This window comes from Olea europaea, chromosome 2, assembly GCF_002742605.1.
Source record: "Olea europaea var. sylvestris chromosome 2, O_europaea_v1, whole genome shotgun sequence".
NCBI classification, from domain to species: Eukaryota; Viridiplantae; Streptophyta; class Magnoliopsida; order Lamiales; family Oleaceae; genus Olea; species Olea europaea.
In genome coordinates, this window is record NC_036238.1 from 241,543 (window position 1) to 264,924 (window position 23,382).

The 23,382-nt window shown below is 34.3% G+C and overlaps 1 protein-coding gene across 1 annotated transcript in view; it reads right to left on the minus strand.

Moving 5' to 3' along the window:
• Positions 1 to 6,254: 6,254 nt before the first annotated feature.
• LOC111408083 (ubiquitin carboxyl-terminal hydrolase 3-like) overlaps positions 6,255 to 23,382 on the minus strand; it is a 19,354-nt gene continuing 2,226 nt past the window's right edge. Inside the window, exons 2-6 of the mRNA XM_023037860.1 lie at positions 22,657 to 22,773; positions 16,552 to 16,650; positions 8,604 to 8,786; positions 7,638 to 7,819; positions 6,255 to 6,903 (exon numbers count right to left, since the gene is read on the minus strand). Coding sequence (XP_022893628.1) covers positions 6,498 to 6,903; positions 7,638 to 7,819; positions 8,604 to 8,786; positions 16,552 to 16,650; positions 22,657 to 22,773 — 987 coding nt within the window. The 3' untranslated portion in view covers positions 6,255 to 6,497. The remainder of the gene's footprint in view (positions 6,904 to 7,637; positions 7,820 to 8,603; positions 8,787 to 16,551; positions 16,651 to 22,656; positions 22,774 to 23,382) is intronic.

Consider the following 23,382-nt stretch of genomic DNA (forward strand, 5'->3'; position numbering starts at 1 on the left):
TTGGAATAAGCCTTTGTGTGCTACTTCTTTCTTTCATTTTGTGCGTTGAACTTATGTTTATATAACAGAAATGAATATTATTGAGACTATTTCAAGTCAAACAACAAATGGAACAAATAATGTGGTTCCACCTTTCACTATACAACTTCGAAATACTCCAATTTCACATGGAAAAAATCAGAGAAATTTGGAGGAGTAGACTTCAAAAGACGACAATAAAAGATGTTATATCTTACTAATGAGAGTCTGGCAAATTTCTTAAAAGAGTCCTACTGTATAAGAAGGAGAAACTAATCGTGAGTCAATTATTGCATTAGATGCATGAAAACATTCGGATTTGCTTTTCAAAAACTACATCTTAAATGGATTGGACAATACACTAAATGGAGTGTATAGTTTGAATAACTCAACCAAGGATTTATGGAATTTATTGGAGAAGAAATACAAGATCGAGGATGCCAAGATAAAGAAGTTTATTGTTGGCAAGTTTTTGGACTACGAAATGGTATACTCCAAAATCATGATAGGTCAAGTGCAAGAATTTCAAGTTTCACTTCATGACATACATGCAAAAAAGATGGAATAGAGTGAATCCTTTCGAGTTGTAGCCATCATTGAAAAACTTCATCCTATGTGGAGAGATTTCAATAACTATCTCAAGCACAAACATAAAGAGATGAACTTGGAAGAATTAATAGCTCGTTTGAGGATCGAGGTAGACAATAGAAATACTGAAAGAAAGTCTATTGTTCAACTTAGAGCAAACTTTGTTGAAACTGATTCGAAGTTTGTTAACAAGAAACATAAGATCTCCGACATTGCAGCAAGAAGAGACAACTCCAAGAATGTCAACCAGATTAAAGGCAATTGTTACAATTGTGGAAAAGTCGTACATCGCTCAAATGAATGTCAAAAGTGAAGAAGACTACACAAGCAAACTTGGTTGAAAGAGACACCCTTTCAAAAGAAGTTCAAGAGATGAGCCTATCTGTGGTTGTTTCTAAGTGCAACATGTTTGATAATTCAAGGGACTGGTGGGTTGACACTAGTGCTACTAGCCATATTTGTGCAGATAAGACCATGTTCTCACACTATCATGAATTGAAAGGAGAACAATTGTTCATGAAAAAATCTATAAGTTTGAAGGTTGAAGGACTTGGAAAAATCACGTTGAAAATGACTTCCGGGAATGAATTAGTCCTCAATAACGTGCTTCATCTACTAGACATATGCAAGAACCCAGTTTTGGGGTCCCTACATAGCAAGAACAATTTTAAACTTGTATTTGTATCATACAAGTTTGTACTTACAAAAAATGATATGTATATTGGTAAGGGCTAATTTATATGAAGGAATGTTCAAAATGCATGCACTAAAAAAATTGTACCAAAAAGCGTTATGAATAAAAATACTAATCCAATTTGTCTTGTTTATGGCATATCGATTAGGACACGTTAACTATAAATCTTTGTGAAAACTTATAAATAAAAGTTTAATTCTGACGTTTAAGATTGATCCTAATCATAGGTGTGAGGTATGTGTTGAAGCCAAGTTATCCAAAATACCTTTTCACTCGGTTTAAAGGAACACGACACCTTTTAAGTTAATACATAGCGATATATGCGATTTGAGATTCGTTCAAACTAAATGTGGTAAGAAATACTTTATAACTTTAATTATAATTCTACAAAGCATTGTTATGTCTTTCTAATACTGAGTAAGGACGAGATCTTAGATGTATTCAAACATTATAAGATAGAAGTTGAGAATCAATTTGGAAACAAATAAAGAATATTCATAGTAATGGAGGTGGTGAATATGTGGCATCGTTTGAAGAATATTATTTTCAGAATAGAATCATTCATTAAACAACGCAACTTACTCACCTCAATTGAATAGTGTTGTTGAATGCAAAAATTGAATTCTTAAAAAAGATTATGAACGCAATGTTGATAAGTTTGGGTCTACCCCAAAAATTCTAGGGAAAAGCTATTTCATATGCAAATAGCATTGTATACGAGATACCTTTCAAGAAAATGGATGAAATTCCATATGAACTATGGAAAGATCATCATCCTTCATACCACCACTTGAAAACTTGGAGTATTTAGCTAAGGTTGAAGTACCTAAGCCTAAAAAAGTGAAAATCAGTCTCAAAACGATTGATTGCATATTTATTGGATACGTCAATAATAATAGTGCATAACGTTTCCTTGTACATAAATCTAAAATTTAAAATATAAATGAAAAAACCATAATTGAATCAAGAAATGCATAATTTTTCGAGAATATTTTTCCACGTAAAGACAAGGAAAGTGAAAGTTCGGAAAAAAGAACTTATGATACTACAAGCAATACTTCAAATAAGGAAGAACCAAGACGTAGTAAAAGGACTACAATATCTACTTCATTTGGCCTAGATTTTCTAACCTATATAGTGAAAAATGACTCAAAAACTTTTGATGAAGCAATGTCTACATCGAAAATATTAGTTGATTCTATAATGCAAAACCATACTTGAGAATTAGTTGATTTACCTCTTGGAAACAAGTCTTTAGGGTGTACTTGGATTTTTAAAAAGAAACTAAAACTAGATGGATCCATTGGCAAATACAATGCTTAATTAGTTGCCAAAGGGATATAAACAAAAAGAATGATTTGACTTCTTTGATATCTACCCACCCGTAACTAGAATCACTTTGATAAGGTTGTTAATAGCTATTGCCGTATTACATAACCTTTAGATTTATCAAATGGATATAAAAATGGCATTTCCAAATGGTGAGTTAGAAGAGGAGATGTATATGGAACAACTCAAAGGTTCATTTCTTCTAATCACAAACAAAAGTTTTGTAAACTTGTTAAGTCTTTATATAGATTGAAACAAGCTCCTAAATAATGACACCAAAAGTTTGACAAAACTATGTTGTCAAATGGATTTAAGATAAATGAGTTTGACAAGTGTGCATACATAAAAAAAAACAACCAAAAACTTATGTGATTGTATATCTATATTTAGACGACATGTTAATAATGACCAATAGTCACAAAATTATGCTAAACACCAAGAAAATGTTAATGAAATATTTTAAGATGAAAGACTTGGGTTTGGCTGATGTGATATTAGGAACTAAGATCTCTAGATTATTGAAAGAAATTATACTTTCCCAATTTCACTACATAGAGAGTATATTTAAAAGATATAATGCATTTGAGGAAAGTCCTGCGAAAATCCCTATTAACACAAGCTCATACTTAGTAAAAAATACGGGTAAATGTGTGTTACAAATAAAACATTCATATGTTATAGGCAATCTAATGTATATTACAAACTGCACTCAGTCGGAAATAGCATTTGCTGTAAATAAACTTAGTAGATTCACAAACAATCTAAACCATGATCATTGGAAGGCTTCAACAAGGGTTCTTAAGTACTTGTAGTATATCTTAACTTATGGATTACACATCACAAAATATCCCGCAATATTGGAAAGATATTGTAATGCCAATTGGATATTTGACATGAAAGATTCTAAGTCTACTAGTGATTATGCATTTATCATTGATGGAGTTGCTATGTCATGAAAGTCAACTAAACAAATGTGTATAGCTTGATCGACAATAGAATCAGAGTTTATTGCGTTGGACAACGCTAGAGAAGAAACAAAATGGCTTCTTAACTTCTTGTAAGATATTCCATGTTTTCCTAAATCGGTACTCATAATAAGTATACATTTTAATAGTCAATCGACAATTGGAAGAGCTCAGAGCAGCATGTTTAATAGTAAGTCTAGATATATACGTCATAGACACAATACAATTTAGCAACTTATTTCTAATGGTATCATCTCTATTGATTATGTGAAGACAGATGAGAACATCACGGATCCATTTACAAAAAGTTTACCTAGAGATCAAGTATGTTGTCTATCGAAAGAAATGGATTAAAGCCTATTACGTAAGAATCTTTGTAATGGTAACCCTACCTTGTTGACTGGAGATTCCGAGATCTTGATTCAAGGGGGCAACTAAATTATGAAGATTCAATCAAACACTTAGGGAATTACTTCCCAACTCATTCGTATGACAATTGAAGTGCTTTCTACAGAATGTTAAAGGTTAAATATACTTTTAATGATTCTTATATCTTGAATAAGTCAAGTAAAGTAGAGCATGATACTCTTAATATGAGGTTACCTTTATAAGTGTAAAGTGAGGATGCTTAAACGAAAACTTAAGAGGCTGAAATTTTCAAAACACTTATGAAACACAAGAATAGTTCAAGGCCAAAATGAACCAAGTTATGAGAACCATAATGATATAGGAAAGACATCTATATGAGTATTATTGTCTTGATTTACACCAACGGTTAAATGGATCAAAACATCATATTCACAAATTAGCCAAGTAAGTCCGATGGTATTTCACTAAAAAATGTTCAAATCAAAAGCTGAAAATCCTTTTCAAAGGACGGCAAAATGTCTTACGTTAATATTCTGGTAAATCAACTTTACCTGATGCAGTGTTTTTCTGCTTTTTCTCTCTACAGTACATCTTACTTTTGTATAGCATGAACATATTTGGATTTGCATTCGTGCGGGGGGTTGTTGAAATTTGGTTTAAAGATTGAAATTTTGGTTAAGTATAAATATTGAAAGTAACTTTATGTCAACTTCGATCAAATATTCGAACTTGATCCAATAGTCAAAATATATATGTAAATAGATTGCCTTATTTTACTAGTCGAGTAGATCGTTATGGTATATTTAGAATCTCAAAATCTATTTCGGATGAATGAGAAATTGTGATCCAAAATTGGAAAGAAAATAGGAAAAACTGGTCGAAAAATTTGACGGACTCCATCGCTCGCCTAGTGCTCGAGCGACAGGCAGGCGAAAAGTTTTTATTGAAAATATGATGCTGGCACTCGAATGAGAGGCCAACGATAGCAATGGATGGTTTCCTTCGTAAGGTTACGAAGTTTGGATCGTATTATTTCATTCACAACCTCTCTTCTATATATAAGACCTTTTAGACGTCCATTTTGCATCCCATATCATTTTCATTGAGCATTATATCAAAACTCTTGAAAACCCTCTCTAGAAATCATTCCAAAATCAAATTTCTTGTAGAGAAGAATCTTATTCGAGTTCGTTGTTGCTTGTGGTTTGAACTACTTCTACCACAAGTTGAATCCGTTGTATCTTGGAAGACAAGTGCCATAATCCATCAACACCTATGTGGGGCAATTTTGTCTTAAGGAAAAATTGTCAATCACTTGTCTCCGATCTATTTTCTTACTACTTTTTCATTCTTCTTCTTTCTTTTTGTTTTTAACTTTCTCACGGAGTTTAATTAGGCTCCTGCCAATTAATCTTAACCTTTTTTGATATATTGACAAACCACCATTTCCCAACTAGTATAACCATCACAAATGGCATAATAAAAATGAAAGACCACACAATTTTCTCAACCAACGCTGTAAACAAAAAGTTAAAGAAACATAGATAAGTACTAGAAACAAACTGAAATCGTCTGTTGAAGTCAAGACACGATGCTGAACGCCGGACCTGTTAATGTTGTGCTAAGGCGTGATGGCCACTAAAAGTGAGCGCGAACAATTTGAAGTTATTTGTTCAATATTTTTGTTATTCCATGTGATGATACCTGGCTAACTTGTACACTGCAATAACAAGCAAACCCTTTCCAAAAAAATAATAATAATAAAATAAATAAATAAATAAATAATAATAATAATAATAATAATACAAAAAAGAGGCTGTGGAAATGCAATTACAAATGTTGATTCGCACTGCTCTTTGTAGAAAAATTGATAACTTTATCCTTCGTGCAGAGAAGACTGAACAGCAGCCAAACCAACATGAAGAATTTCTTGATGTCCCAAATAAAAAAGAAGGCATCATAGGCACTACAAGCAAGTGAACTACCCAGGAACGAGGCAAACCTTTAACAAGATGTACACTGCCCAACTCATTCTTGTACTCTTTCTTCCCGACCTATTCATCTGTAGATGACACTATGGGCAATCACACGTTAAGCATAATTATTGACAACATTCGAGGGGGAGAAGATAAAGACAGGGCATTGGTAATACTCCATAAAATTTAACCAAAATTCATACAAATCCATTACATATACACAGTCACAATGAGGAGAAGAAACCTCAACCTGCAAAACACGTCAGCCACAAAAGCTGGGAATTATTTCTCATGAATCTGAAAACAAAATTAGAGTTTACAAAAAAGTACATTTTTTTTCTCCTTATTGTTGGAAGAATGAACCGTTAGCATCCATCATCACTGTACATGGCACAAACCAAGCATATATTCTTTAAGTCATATCAACCTGCTTGATATTAAGAACAGTTTCCCATAAATTATAGAAGGGTAATGGCGAAGAACAGAGAACGTCAAAAATGTTAAAAAATCAGACTAAAATTGGAAAAGTACAGGCCCAGGCTAAAATTGTATCTCCTTTCAGCTAGTGCTAGAATCAACGAGTCTTTCGTAAAATAAGATGTAGCCATGATCTGTGTTACTAGAATACTCTTGTGCTGATCCAAAGAAAGTTTGAATAGCAGATTCATCGATCATCTCAACATTTTCGTCATCAAAAAATAACCAGTGGTTGTGACTTTTCACGACGCTAACGTAGTGTCCATGGTTGGGCCCACTCCCCACATGGACTACTACGGCAAATAGGGAATACTCAGCATCTGCATCCTCGATTGTATTGCTCAGTTTCAACTCAAGGGGGAAGACAACACGATAAGATAGCTTCTTATCCCGGTTCAGTTGTTCAATGTACTTGAATCTCTTCAAATGGATGACCAGGACGTGAGGGGGCCTTTTTATTTTCATTCTCTTTTGTGCCTCTTGCAAACTGAACATTGAAACAATGTGAATATCTTGTAATAGAAAAAGTCCAAAAGATACAAGACCAACTTCATTCTTTATTAATAAAGACTTGTAATAGGCATGTCTATATTAAACTGGTGGTCGGCCAAATGATTCTATCAATTTAACTTTCAACAATGAAACAGCACAGCCACCCACCAAAAAACAACGTCCCCCCACCCACCTCCCCAAAAAAAAAAAAAAAAAAAAAAATGGAAGAGAGACTTCCTGGGTTAACAGTGCAATTAGAGAGAAATTCCTATAATCCATTGGAGATAACACGCTATGTATAGGAGCCTCGGTGGGGATTCAGAACTATACTCAGTAACACATCCTTGGTTAACAGTTAAATCCAATATCCACTCATTTTCCAAATTATAGAAAAGAATTCAAATGAGTATGAACTGTGTCATTATTTCAGGAAGCACTTTTAACACAGTTTTTCTTATTTTTTATTTCAGTAAAAGTTCACTTTTGTGAAATCGGTAGTAAAAAGTACATTGAAGATAAATGAATTACATTACCCGCTATTAACCAGAAAAATTAATTCTATGATGAATTAAATCCTGTCAAACACATAGCTCGACTCTGAACATAAACAATTATCAGTAACTCGCCTCATCCTTGATAATATGAGACTAGTCCATCCAATAGCAAGAAAACCATAGGCAGTTTAAAAAGTAGACCACACCATCCAAGTATAATTAAAATGCAACCTACCTGCAGCATTTATCACAAAAGAATTTGTCCTCAGCATTTAAAGTCTCGGTGGAGCTAAAATTTTTCAGACAGCTTGTAATTGAACTGTTCTGTTCAATGTCAAGGCTCAAGTCGAGAAAAGTTTCATCCCTTGCCGTCACAGTCTCACAACACAAGCACCTTGTTTCATTTGTCAATGTACCCTGAAAATCAAACATTAATGATAATGATACTCCAGCAAAGAAGTCAAATAAAGCCATGAAAATTTAATGCATTCCAAGAAGGTCCCAACTAGTTGATGAACAAAAAAGCAGAACTATGAGAGCAAAATCAATGCCAACCATCACTTTTAGCCATTGAGGCTAAAAGTAGTACTAGTAGTAGTATGAAAAAGAAGATAAAAGTCTAGTAATTTGAACAAGCTCCAGGCCTATCATCAGAATCATGCAGACACGTGTCTCATAGAAGTGTAGCCAACAACTCAACATAAAATGTTACACACAGCAATAAGAAACACAGAGAGAGAGAGAGAGAGGAAAACAAGACAAGTTGCTTATGTGCCCTGAAAATCAAACATTAATGACAATGATACTCCAGCAAAGAAGCCAAATAAAGCCATGAAAATTTAATGCATTCCAAGAAGGTCCCAACTAGTTGCTTGATGAACGAAAAAGCAGAACTATGAGAGCAAAATCAATGCCAACCACCTCTTTTAGCCATTGAGGCTAAAAGTAGTACTATTTAGTAGTATGAAAAAGAAGACAAAAGTCCAGTAATTTGAACAAGCTCCAGGCCTATCATCAGAATATCTTATAGAAGTGTAGCCAACAACTCAACATAAAATGTTACAGCAATGAGAAACAGAGAGAGAGGAGAAAACAAGACAAAATTGCAGTATCTAGCCCTTCCTTATAATCAACAGTTCCCAGAGAGAAACAGAAGGGGTGATGGAGAGGAGCATGAAGATGAACAGGAAAACAGGATCACCTGAAAATTTTTGTGCACCAGGGTGACCAGAGGCTCCTTTCTAGATCCATTAGAAGTAATACGCCCATTAGCAACCTTTTCAGATGGAGAATAAGTTTCTTGATCACTCTTAGCAACACGGTCCTCTTTCTCTAATATGTCAGCCAGTTCATTTAGCAAATAGTTCAGGAGTTCGTGGGCATCCTAGATAAGAAAGATACGAACAGCATTAGCAGATATAAATTGTAAACATAGTTTTTAATATATATAGAAAATACACAAAATCATTAATAACTATAAGTAGGAAATAGAAAATGAAATGCATGAAAATATATGATATATGCATTCCATCTGTAATATTACTATGTCCAACAAACTGCTTTGTAAGAATAAAGCAAAGGCATGAAGTACACAAGGACAAAATTGATAGTGTACAACCATTAAGCATTGTTAAACAATCAAGGATTCATGAGAACAAAGCATTGGTAAACAGTATTCAAGGACAGACATGTTAGAACCAATTAAGGAACTTTCAAGGTGAACTTTTTCAACTATTGAACATGCATTTACCTGGTGCAACGTCTGGCAACTACACCAACACGTCCAATAGATTATACCAAATTGATTATGCAATTAACATAGAAATAGCGATTCTTATTCTAATCATATTCAATTATTCTTTGGATCCTTTTAATCTCTTCAAAGAATTAACGCTCTCCCTCTAAATCCTTACTTGCTGCCAAACTAAACACAAAGAAACTCGAATTGCAAAAAATTGGAATTTCTCAATAATAAACATGGAGTGTGGCTTCAATCCGTCCCAAAGTTGGTCCAATCAATTTTCATCCAGTGGCTCAACTAGACATGTTGGGCTTAAAATCGTGTGTAATTTACCTCCATCTTCAACCTGTTTGAAACCACAACGTGACCCCATTTTCCACCCTACAAATAAATGTAACTCACCTGAGATGTTTTATTATTAGTTTGAGAAATTTGGAAGGAAATCAGTGCGGTTACCATCATGACTCTTGTGGTTTTTCCCTTTCAGATGAGAATTAAGAAAACTAATAACAAGAAGAGAGTGTTGAGAGGGGAAGGGAGAAAGAGCAAATGGCACATACAGAAGAGAAAATGTAGCCTGATAAATCAAAAGCAGAAAACTATTGGTCAACAACATGTAAATCAATTCCCCCAGGTATAATTGTCCTGAAATAACAAAATGAAGTTATTTGACCATAAACTCATGGTTCTGAATGAAGTCATGATAATTCTAGGATTCTTAAAACATATGTACAAAATCCTACAACTTCAGTGTAGTAAAACATAACATTTTATGAACAAAGTCATTTAAACATAGAATTTACCAAAAGACAAACTTAACCAAGAGCTTGTTTGGTGTGTTTAATAGTTAATTTTCTAGAAAAATAAGTTAAGACTTGGTTTCTATAGATGCAAGTTTTGTTGGTACATAAAGTATATTTGAGATCATGTTTGACAAAATAAGTGACTTAAATGTCTCTGACCTGATAAAATATATAAAACTTATACATTCGCATGGAAACCCATTCACCCCTCCCAAATACTCCTAAAAAGAGGCAGAATAGGAAAAGGGGGAGGTGGAGAAAACATCTTACCATCTATAGGCCCTTCCTACTAAGCTTTAAACAGTAAAAAATTAAAAATTTAAATAGTTGTAGTGTAATCAGTACAAACTTTAGAATAATATTATGTAGCACCACTTGTGCTATAGCACCAGCCTAAGTGACCTGCAACTGATAGGACATCTTACATGTAACTCATTTCCCTGGTGATGGCACTAGTAGTACTAAATAGCAATACCCCAAAATTTTTGGCTGTTTTTCTAGTAAATATAATACCTCAAAACTTGAAGGGTGGTTGATGGCAATAAAATCGTATAAATAGTTGAATCAAAACCCACATTTCTCCTTAATAAATCCACTTCGATCAAGATAAGGTAATTAAAAAATTCATTTCAATCCACCAAATTACCTCAAAGTCCAGCTCTACGATAAGCTAAGTGTCGGATTTCTAGGGAGTAAAACTAGGAAATTCTATATGTTTTCTGATCTGTAGCCTAGAGATATGCCATTTTATTTTCTGATTTTATGGCCTTCCTAAATCGGTGCCCTTTTTCCTTCTATTTAAATTGTAATCGTCATTCTTGAATAAAATAAGAAGCACAATTCTTCTTCTTCCAAACTATATGGTATAAGAGCCTTGTGCTCCCCTTTTAATTCGTCCTCCCAAATTTTAATTCGTCCTCCCAGATGATGTCATATAAGTCGGCCATGACCGGCGCCCAAAGAAACCCAACCGCCGATTCCGGTGCGCCTGAAACCGCTCATCCCAACCCCACCGTTCCTCCCAATTCCACTGCTCCTCCCTCGTTTGCATCAAAAGATAATTATCCCCAAATTTCAGCCTCTTTTCTCATGACTACAAAACTCAACGGACACAATTATCTTAAGTGGGCTCAGTCCGTCAAATTAGCAATCGATGGCAAGGGCAAAATTGGGCATCTTACCGGCGAAACAACGAAACTTGCTGCCGACGACCCGAATGTAAAAAGATGGCAGTCTGAAAATTCTCTAATTATTGGCTGGCTCATCAATTCAATGGAACCCGCCATTGGAAAGCCTCATCTGTTTCTTCCCACTGCTAAGGACGTCGGGGAGGCAGTTCGGGACCTTTATTCGGATCTGGAAAATTCTTCCCAAATTTTTGATTTAAAAACCCGACTTTGGAAGTCCAAACAGAACGATCACGATGTTACTACCTACTACAACGAATTAGTAACACCATTGCAGGAACTTGATCAATGTTATGATGATGTCTGGGAAAATCCAAATAATGCTGCTCGTCACATGAAGAGGGAGGAAAATGACAGGGTCTACATGTTCTTAGCTGGCCTTAACCGGAATCTGGACGAGGTTAGGGGCCGTATCCTTGGTCGAAAACCACTGCCTCCTATGCGTGAGGTGTTCTATGAGGTTAGACGCAAAGAACCAAGGAGGAAAATAATGCTGCACCGGACCGAATTTGACCTTAATTTGGAGCCTAACAGTTTTGCCCTTGTGTCTAAAATGGATTCAGACAATGATGGGCAGAAGAAACCATGGTGCAATTATTGCAAAAAATCGTGGCATAAAAGGGATACGTGTTGGAAGTTTCATGGTAAACTAGCCAACTGGAAACCAAAGTCCAAAAGAGAAGGTCGAGCCTACCAAACCATATCTGAAGAAACTCAAGAACTTTCAACCGATTTAGATGCAGTTCCTTTCTCCAAGGAACAATTAGAGCACCTGTACAAGTTATTTCAATCTCCAAAAATATCCTTAACTCCTTCCTGCTCCTTGGTACAAAAGCGTAATTCTCTTGTCACTGCCTTTTTAGGTGTTATCCCTAATTGTGCTCTTTCTTGGATAATGGATTCTGGCGCAACCGATCATATGACCGGTTGCTCCCAATTGTTCTCATCCTATAGTCCATGTGCAGGCAATAAAAGGGTAAAAATAGCTGATGGTTCACTCTCAATAATTGCCGGGATAGGAACTATCAAACTCACTTCATTGATAACCCTCCATGATGTACTCCATGTTCCCAATTTGTCTTGCAATTTGCTATCCATCAGTAAAACCACATCTGATCATCAGTGTCAAGCTAATTTCTATTCTTCTCATTGTGAGTTTCAGGAATTAACTACGAGGAGGATGATTGTAGTGCTAAGGAAAAAGATGGACTCTATTATTTTGACGAATGACCTAACTCAAGTAGGCAATGTCAAAGTACTTGTTTAAATTTTGTTTCTGATTTCGAGAATAATAATGTTATGCTATGGCACTATAGGTTAGGCCATCCTAGCTTTCAGTATTTAAAATACCTGTTTCCCAACTTACTTCGGAATAAAAACCTGTTATCTTTTCAATGTGATGTTTGTCAGTTTTCTAAGCATCATCGTGCATCTTTCCCCACCCAACCTTACAAACCACCTACACCATTTACTGTGATTCATAGTGACATCTGGGGGCCATGTAGAATACCTGCATACTCTGGGAAAAAATGGTTTGTGACCTTTATTGATGATCACACGAGAATAACTACACCATTTACTGTGATTCATAGTGACATCTAGGGGCCATGTAGAATACCTACATACTTTGGGAAAAAATGGTTTGTGACCTTTATTGATGATCACACGAGAATAAGTTGAGTGTATCTGATGAAAGAAAAATCTGAAGTGGAAATAATTTTCAAAAACTTTACACCATGGTACAAACACAATTTCAAAAAAATATTCAAATATTGCGAAGTGATAATGGTCGAGAATATTTCAAAAACATGTTAAACCAATTTTTTCTTGAAAAATGAATTGTTCATCAAAGCTCTTGTGTTGACACTCCACAACAAAATGGCTTAGCTGAAAGAAAAACAAACATTTACTGGAAGTAACTCGGGCATTGTTATTTACCAATCAGGTACTTAAATATCTTTGGGATGAAGTCATTCTTACTGCTACATATCTCATAAACAGAATGCCTAGTAAGATTTTAAACTTTAAAACACCTTTCGATGTTTTTCAAAGGTTTTATCCAACAAATCGACTTTCTTCATCTATACCACTAAAGATATTTGGTTGTACCGCTTTTATTCACATTCATAAATAAAATCGAGGAAAACTCGAACCTCGAGCCACAAAATGTGTAGTTGTGGGATATGCACCCACTCAAAAAGGGTATAAATGTTTTGAACCCATTTCCAAAAAAATGTTTGTTACCATAGATGTTACCTTTTTTGAATTACAACCCTATTTCACACCTCATCTTCAGGGGGGAACCAAAACAAAGAAGATTCAGCAACTATTTTCCATGATCTTTTCCAAACTACAGAACCGCAAAATGATCCTTCTCCAACCCTGACCATTCAACCTGAAAACCCTAGCGTCATTATGCCAAGTGAGTCAAGTTTCTTGGATACTGAAAAGGGAGGGCCTCCTATAGTGACAACTCATGATGTCTCCAACGAAAGAACTACAAGAAAACATTTGACATTGTCTACTCGAGACAAAGGACAACTCAAAAGAAAGGGTCCTCCAATCCTTTGCACTGCCCAGAATCCGTAAACCCTCCAGGTAATGTCCTCACCGAACCTTTACCTCATGTTCAACTCAATTCATCAATTCTGAACCCTCCAAGTCTGATTCCTATCCTGAGATAGGTGATTCTAAACTTCCCATTACAGTCCGGAAGGGTGTGAGGTCTTGTACCCAACATCCATTGTCCAATTATGTGTCATATAAAAATCTCTCACCTGTATTTCGTGCTTTTACCTCACAATTGTCTTGTATGGAGATTCCTAATACTGTGCAAGATGCTCTGAAAGTTCTTGAATGGAAAGAGGCCGTCTTTGAGGAGATGAAAGCTCTTGAAAAAAATAGCACGTGGGAGGTAGTTGATCTACCAAGAGGAAAGACAACTATAGGATGCAAATGGGTGTTTACAATCAAGTATAAATCTGATGGCTCTCTAGAACGATATAAAGCTCGATTGGTTGCTAAGGGATTCACTCAAACCTATGGTATTGATTACTTAGAGACATTTGTACCAGTCGCAAAGCTAAACTCGGAGGTTCTGTGAAAAGTTTGGCACAAAGGTATGTAAACTGGAGAAGTCCCTTTATGGATTAAAACAATCACCAAGAGCCTGGTTTGAAAATTTCTCTCAATTTGTTAAAAGTCAAGGGTATACTCAAGGACAACATGATGGGAAGATAGCAATACTAATTGTGTATGTAGACGATATAATTCTCACTGGAGATGATGTACTTGAGATGAACCGATTGAAGATTTCCCTCTCATCAACATTTGAGATCAAGGACTTAGGATCTCTGAGATATTTCCTTGGAATGGAGGTTGCTCGGTCAAAGAGAGGAATTGCTATCTCCCAACGGAAGTATGTCCTTGACCTTCTCAAAGAAACTGGGATGAGTGGTTGTAGGCCGGCAGACACTCCAATCGATCCCAATAAAAAATTGGGTGATAACAAGGAAGGTGATCCAGTAAATGCAACTCGGTATCAAAAGTTGGTGGGAAAATAATCTACTTATAACATACACGACCACATATTGCCTTTGATGTGAGTTTGGTAAGCCAGTTTATGCACTCACCCTACGCAAAACATCTTGAAGCAGCTTATCGAATTCTTAGATACTTGAAAGGTACACCGGGGAAGGGGTTACTCTTCCAGAAGACCACACAGCAAAACATAGAGACTTACACTGATGCAGACTGGGCAGGCTCAGTTATTGATCGGAGATCTACAACAGGATACTGTACTTATGTTTGGGGAAATATGATCACATTGCAAAGCAAAAAATAGAATGTGGTTGCAAGGAGCAATGCCGAAGCAGAATATAAGGCTATGGCTAATGGGATTTGTGAGATGCTATGGCTGAAGAAAATTCTTGAAGATCTACGGATGCCGGTGAACATGCCAATGAAGTTATATTGTGACAACAAAGCTGCCATAAGTATTGCTCAAAATCCAGTACAACATGATCGCATGAAGCATGTAGAGATTGACATACATTTCATAAAAGAGAAGATTGATAGTGGAACTATTTGCATGCCGTTTATCCCCACTACTCAACAAACAGTCAATATCTTCACCAAAGGACTTTTCAAACCTAATTTTGAACTTTGTATAAGCAAGTTGGGCATGATAGATATCTACGCTCCAACTTGAGGGGGGGTGTCGGATTTCTAGGGAGTAAAACTAAGAAATCCTATATGTTTTCTGATCTGTAGCCTAGAGATATGCCATTTTATTTTCTGATTTTATGGCCTTCCTAAATTGGCGGCCTTTTTCCTTCTGTTTAAATTGTAATCGTCATTCTTGAATAAAATAAGAAGCACAATTCTTCTTCTTCCAAACTATACTAAGTTTATCATAAAACAACATATACGCTTCCTTCTCATGTTATTTGTTAAACCGCCTATCAGGGCAAAGTTTAAGAGGACAGGGATGCAATTATAGTTGATATCTCACCATCAATTTCAAGACTCAACCTTACCATCCACTTTCTAGAATATCTTTTCAAATGATATTGAATGTGCGGCCATCACTTCTCATTTTCCATTTCTAACTTATAATGGAAATTTTAGAACCTAAATGTGAGTCTTATCATTTTTAGTTGGTGGAATTTTTAACGAAGCATCAGAGAAGGAAAATGTGTCAAATAATATGAAGAGGAGCGAGTTAAATCTTACCATAGGCGGAAAAGTTAAGAAGATGAATGTTTGTATATCTACTCCCGTAAGCATAAGAGGTGTTAAATTGCAGTACATGGACTCTTAAAAAAAATTATAATAAATAAATACAAAATAAAAATTCATATACCATGTAATGACATTTTCCTCTAGGAGGAAGTAATTTTCCATCATAGGGTATTGAAAGTCATACGAAGTGTTTGTGTCAGATTAGGAGGAAGAATGTCTGTCAATGAAGTTATTATTGCAGCTGGATTTCTATGATGATGTATCGGCAGGCAGAAGAAATTGGCTATATTATGATTTAGTTTCCGAAAGAAATCCCTGCTCTAATAAAAATATAATACACAGAAATTCATCCCTTAGCTGAATTTCGCAACCTTCTGAATTCATCCAAGGATGGAAGCATCCACACAGTACAATATTTCATCAAGGGCACAAGTCGAAAATCTAATGTTACACATTAACTAGCTGGTTTCAGCATCTGAACACCAACAATATAGAATGTCTCATCAAATACGACAACTACGTAGATGTCCATATCAATCAATCAAGGCAGGCGGGGTCCATATTTTTCTTTCCATTTTTTTCCTTTTAAGAAAGAAGTCAGGCATTAACATATTTGTCCATATCTTTTATGATTGCACATCTAACATGTTTCTAATCAGAACAACCAAAGCATACCTGATGCATAAAGCTGCGGAAAACTTCATTTTGCTTCTTCAATCTCTGGACAAAACGCTTTGGAGCAATGACACCAGTTTTTTTCTTTTGCGAGCTTATCTACATGAAATCAATTTTATGCCCAAGAAATACAAAAGATATTTAGAGGGGAGTTTACTGAAATGAATTGGAACATAAATGTCTCATAATAGATTAAGATGCACCACAAACACTTCATGTAAATGGCATGTGTGTGTAGCTTACACTTTAGAGGGGAAGGGGAAGGGGAAGGGTAAGGGGAGGGGGGGGGTGCAGAGGGTAAATTGTTAACATTCCCAATAAAGTTATTAGTCAACTCACACACAATCATTCAACATAGATACATCTTGAACATCTAGATTCCATCCATTTTGTTCCAAAAGAATGTGAATTTTGAAAAAATATATATATATATATGTATCTCATCCAAATTGCACCTACACACATACACGAGACATGAAACAAACATGCCAACTGGTGTTTTTTTGAGAAAGTAGGGCATAAACATGTCGATTTAAATTAATATTAACACCTATATTTTTATAATTTTTTATAGGACATGTCATATACTGGCGCCACGGGTGTCTATAAAGTATTCCTATTGGTAATTTAAAAATATATAAAAGATGGAAAGAGGACATGTGGCTGGTTGGATACATGTCCTCAGTATTAAAGAAGTGTCGAGAACCAACACAAGACATTACATATCAGACACAATGCCTAGCAAGGACAGTTTATTAAGGCTATTGAAAAGTCAAAAATTGCTTCTATGATTAAGAAGCTACTTTAGGACCTATTTATGTAATTTTTTGAAAATGCTTTATCAGGTCAAAAGAACTTCTAAAGGAAGCTAACCCAATATTCTTCCACAAAATGCAAAAGCTCTGTCAAGCTACCCTAAGAGTGACCGTGCGTCATCGAATCTTATGGTTGCCCTGTTTTGGTAGATGAAATTAAAGATCGGGATATATAATCATCTATGATTTCATTTTCAAAATTGTGTAACGCTACCCAAAAAGATTGGGCCTTTGTTTGATAGGGATTAAAATAAATTTTTAGTAAATTTTGATAGAAGTTAATGAAATGTGTGGTTGAAAAGTTGTGGGACCCATAAAATATATGATTGAAATGAATTGAAGACTTTGACTTACATAAAAATCTAGATTTTAATTGGTACCAAACAGGGCTAGATATAAATCACCTAAGTCTAGAGAGAGAGAGTTAAAAAGATTAAATTGTTGCCCAAAATCTCTTTTGAACATTTTGACACTTTATGGCATTTTCCATTTTATGCTAGCATAAAAATAGAAAATCATTTTGCTTCTCCTTACAGGTAATTCAGTAGCAATATTCTAATGAACACCATAACAAAGGAGACGGGAACACAAAAGCACACTTAACGAGGTGTATTCAATTGGGTCTTTTAGAGACTTTTAAGAATTAAAAAGTCTATATCCATTCAATGTAGGCTTTTAAAAACTCTTTAGAAGTATAGGTGCATTCAATTGAGACTTCTATAAGCTTTCAAAAAGTATCTACAATCACAGGATATTTAATTAAAACTTTTTAGAAGTCTCCATAGGCCTAAGGTATTTAAATAGACATTGACTTTTGGAGAGTTCTCTCCTAACTAGACTTTTGGAGACTTCTTGGTGAAATGCATAGATATCAAATCTCCAAAAAATAAATAAATAAAATTCTCTCATATACTATGAGATTTGTGAAAACTTCAGCACCCAAAGTAAAAGAACGTCATTTTTCTTTTCCTCCTAAGGTTCTTTCACATCTCTTTGATTCAGGTAAGAATTTGCAGTAATCAATTTATGGTTATTTGGTGTATCTGGAAGAAGTCATAATTAGTTTTGAATTGAAATAATATGCAATTGTTTCTCAATTTCAAAACGTAGAATTTCATGTAATCAACCCATTCTTGTTTATTTTTGGTTAAGAACAATTCATGTTCTTAATAGAATTTATATTAATTTCATAGAAATTTTTTTGTTAATGATGCAACATTTATAAAGATTGCAAATTCCCAGACTATACTTGCTCGCGTAAATGATTACTGCTACTTCGTGTTTTTAATCATAGAAATTTTTTTGTTATTGAATTTTGATTCCTATGGTACTTTAGCTAATCTATCCATATTTATATACGCATACATCATTAAGTGAATACAGTTGTCATAGTTAATAATATAATGATGACCTAAAAAGCACCAACACAGATACGAGTGTCTGACACGTATCGGATACGAGTGTTCGACACGTAGACACGTGATTTTCTAAATAATTTTTAACAAGCTACATCGTCAACACGTTAATTAAAATATTATTATTTTAACTTATTTTAATTTGATAGTCCAAAGTAATAAGTTTTTAATACTTATTTTAATTCCTCTGGCAATTTCCTTAGGCTATACAATGAGGAAGAAAGTGATTTGACTTCTTCTGTATGTTTGATTTTTTAATGGAGGATAAAATGGTAAAAAAAAAGTTAATTCATTCCCTATTGCATTGTCAGACAAAAAACTGGAAAATAAATTAAATATATAGAAACTTATATTGCATTTAATGTTATTGGGCTCAACAAATAATCCATTCACATCCACTGACTTTTCATTTATTTATCTCCCTTTATATTGCATTTAATGTTACTGGGCCAACGAGTAATCCATTTACATCCACTGACTTTCATTCACCCTCACGTCTCTTCATTTCACCATCTTCTTCTTCACTATGCGTTTCATCTTCTTTCTTCTTCCTCGGTCTTCTTCACAGCACCACTCACAATCTTTTGTACAAAATCTGCAATTCTTCATATCCGACAGGCTGCAAGGAAATCTGACACGCATCAACGACGTGTCAGAGATGTACTTCGACACACATTGACACCAGCAACGTGTCTGTGCTTAACAAATGATGACTAATTGATGTTATTAAGTACCCAAGATGGTCACCAATTATTGATATAAATGGTATACAAATTTTTAATTAATTCTCATGGTTATTTATCTTTGTTACGTACTATTATTCAATTTTTCATGTATTAAATTTTTCTTTATATGCCACAAGTTATGACTTTATAATGCAATTTTTTCTTTTTAATCATGATTATACATGTTATAAGTCACTTGCTAATTCTACAAGTATTTATGTTCAGGTAAACATTTTTTGACAAATTGTAAATTTTCAAATCGACATCAATTCTTAACTCCTTTTCGAGGTGTCTATTATCATCTTCAAGATTTTGCCGGTCAAGGTCGTACCCTAAAAGGAGTTGTTTAATTTTCATCATGCTTTCTTGAAACGTAGTTGAGAGGATATTTGACATATTTAAATCATGATTCGTAGTTTTCAAAATAGCTCCTTCATTTCCATATGGTACACAAGCGGAGCTAGTATTAGCTTGTGTAGAATTACACAATTTTCTTCGCAAAGAGTGTTGTTCTAATGAATTTCAGCTTGATAACGAAGATTTGTCATCTTCTTCATTTAATGAAGGGCTAACTTTAGACCATTTTTAGAGAATCAAAAACAAGAAAGAGTGAATGATAATGCATGGAGGATACTATAACGATTGATATGTGGAGTGATGTTGGAAATGTTTGATTATTATTATTATTATTTCTTTTTTTGTTGAACATTACTAAAAAGTTATTAATTTTTTTTTATTTGGTATTTAGTTTTTTTTTGTTAATCTAATTGGAGTGACTTAAATTTGTTATATTATTTTAAAAAATATATATTTTTTTTAATTATATATGGGAAATATGATTGTTCAAAATAATAGGTTATTATGACATTTTTTTTTTTCAAAAACAAAAGTATTTAAAAATTGTTAAAAATCTTTAATGAAAGTCTACACAAATCCATGAAAGATTTTTACTAATTCAACAAATTCATAGAAGTCATTTAAAAGCCCACAAAAATCCACAAGAGACGCACTTAAAAAAGTCTGAAAAATCTTTAAAAGCCCCAATTGAATACACCCTCTAAGTAAAAATATGGGGAAAACTTGTTTATAGTGCAGAAGTCGTGATTTCAACCTGTGTCCAAAAAAGTTCTCAATGGAGCAGCAGGTCATATGAAAATTATAGGACTATATTGAAAAAAAATTAGACACATTTCTCCATGGACATTGATGCCTATTCACTTCCTGTATACAGAGATAAAATGGTCACAAATGAACCAGCTAGCAACTGGACATTACTTTCATAAAGCCCTAGAAAGCAAATGGATGAAGTTTTATTTCCATCTCAAAAGAAACAAACTAGAAAATACAGAAAACAAGACCCTCTAATCCTCATTGATACTCCCAGCTCATAAATCCTCTAAAACAGACCACTAAATCGCCTTCCAAAGTAAGTGACAATATAACTTGTGAGAAAAAAATAAAAGGAGGAGATCGTGTAAGCAAAATAGAACTTAAGAACCCCCTTGAAAAAAAAATAAAAAATGCAACAGGTCTTTCAGTTTGCAAATAGCAAAGAACACCTATATGGTTTTCACATTTTTCGTGCATTTCAACCACCGAGTCGGTAACAAATTTGGTCTATTTAACCACATCAAGTCCCTCAAGATTTCCACATGACCCATCTCCCAGGTGCAATTCATTAAAGTGGAGAGAAGATAAGACAGACAGTTCCTTTATAATCTACATAGTTGGAAGTAATTCCGATTGGCTCTACTACACACACATCTTAACCCGTCTTTCATAAGGCTATTAACTCAGTCTATTCTTCAACAAGACCTGATTCTATGAGGGGAATGATGACTCCTCCCTCCATCCCAAAATGAATGTCATCATTTTCTTTTTTGAATTTAGCAATCTGACCTCCAACTTGCCAAAGCCCTTAAAATCCACCCCCCAAAAACCATATTTTGACTGCGCTTCAAGTATATCAACTATACTTGAACTGTTAGATAATCATAGTCGATAATAACATCATTGTTCCCATCGCTATTACAGAACCGTATTTGAGATTTTCACCTCAAATTAGTAGTCTCTTTCCAATATTTGGAACTCCCGTGACTTTGAAAGATACGCATTACCAAACCAAAATTATTATTTTCTGTAGATGCCATCTTTTGACCTTAGAAGGCAAAGACGTTAAAGATGTTTAGATGAAAATCAATCATAAAAAAAGAAAAAAGGCATCAGCAAGACGAATGGTAGATACCTTTATCGATCATATAAAATATAAATAACAAAAAATCTTCTGATTATAGCATTTAATATGATCATCTAATATTCTTAAAATATAGATCTATATGAAGTAATCTAAGGGGCCTAGCAATCACCATTTTTACTAGGTGGCATATTGCTCCTGATTCCATTCAGCAAATCACAGTGAACCATGTATTAGGTAACACTAAATCATACCCAAATTAATATTCAATTCTAAAACCACTTCCTTACACTTTCTTAAATCAGTACTAATCATATGTTCAGAATAAAACAAAAATAAGGACCCATGTATCATCTTATGCTGCACATCTAGGGATAAGGGGATAACAGTAAAAAGGACAAAACTTTTTTACTAGACCTAAACAATCATTCCAAGTCAAACCAAGATATTCAAGTTGGAGGAGAATAAGCCATTAAGCCAACACATCTAAATTAGCAATTTCAAGACGAAAATATTTTTTTTCATAATTTTTCCTCCCATACAAGTCATTTTAATTGTAAATGTATTTCATCAATCCTGGATGAAAGAGGACAAGACTGGAAATATACGGTTGCAGCTTCGGGATATAATTTATTATTTGCAATTTTAAACAAGTTTAATTTTGAACCTTTAAAATATTTATATGCATAGGACATTTTGAAATATGAAACCAATTATTAAAGTTAATCCAAAAGCTAAACAAAGTGTTTCGCATGCAAGGGGGAAATATAATCCCCTTTACTGTCATAGTCTCCAGCTTATTAAATATAGAACCTATATATTAGTTTTAGAACCATCAAATATATGTCAAAAATAGAAAAGCAACATGACAATAAGGTAGATTTTATGTAACTATAAGCATGTCAATCCAAAGAAATAATCTGATTTGACAGTCTGCAATTTCAAAGATAAATTACCAGTAAAAATAAGTCTGCTAAGCATGTCAAGAGATTTTCTTCAGCATCAGCAGGATTTTTGACGTTCGCATAATATTCTAGCAATTGCTCACGGAATGGAACACAGAAATAAAGAGCCTGCATGAAAAGAAAATAAAAAGGAAGAAAAAAAACTCTCAGAAGCATGCTAGCTGAGAAGGAAACATGCCGCGAAGAGTAGCAGAATGCAAGAATTGGTATCTTAAATAAGAGAAGACTTGGTAGATTAGGAAGCAGAATTTACATGACCCAAAACCAATGTTACCATTCTAAGGACAAGAAGACAGGTGAAATCCATTTCTCCTAGAATAATTGATGACAAAATTTGTCCAGCCAAGTTGAGAACATGAAATATAGTAAGTAGTAATACATGCATAAGGTAAACTTTATCTAGTTTAGTATTTTCAGTAGAATAATCCATATGTAAAGTAATCAGATAAGTTTATGGTGCAATGAAGGAAAACAAATCACCAAACAGTGTCATTACTCTTTACTACAAAAGTAAAACTCGGTCTCAAATCCAGGCCATTATAGGTCAAACTGTGGACAAAAATAGGTAGTTTTAAGCATACTCTAACTTCTAAGGTCTGCTTCTTGCTTTAACCCTAGCTCATTCTTCCTAAGTATAAAAGAGCTTATTCTCTCATCTTAAAGCTTTTCCATTTTTCCGGTCCTTAATTTCCTGAAAAGCATATGCACTTAGACAAA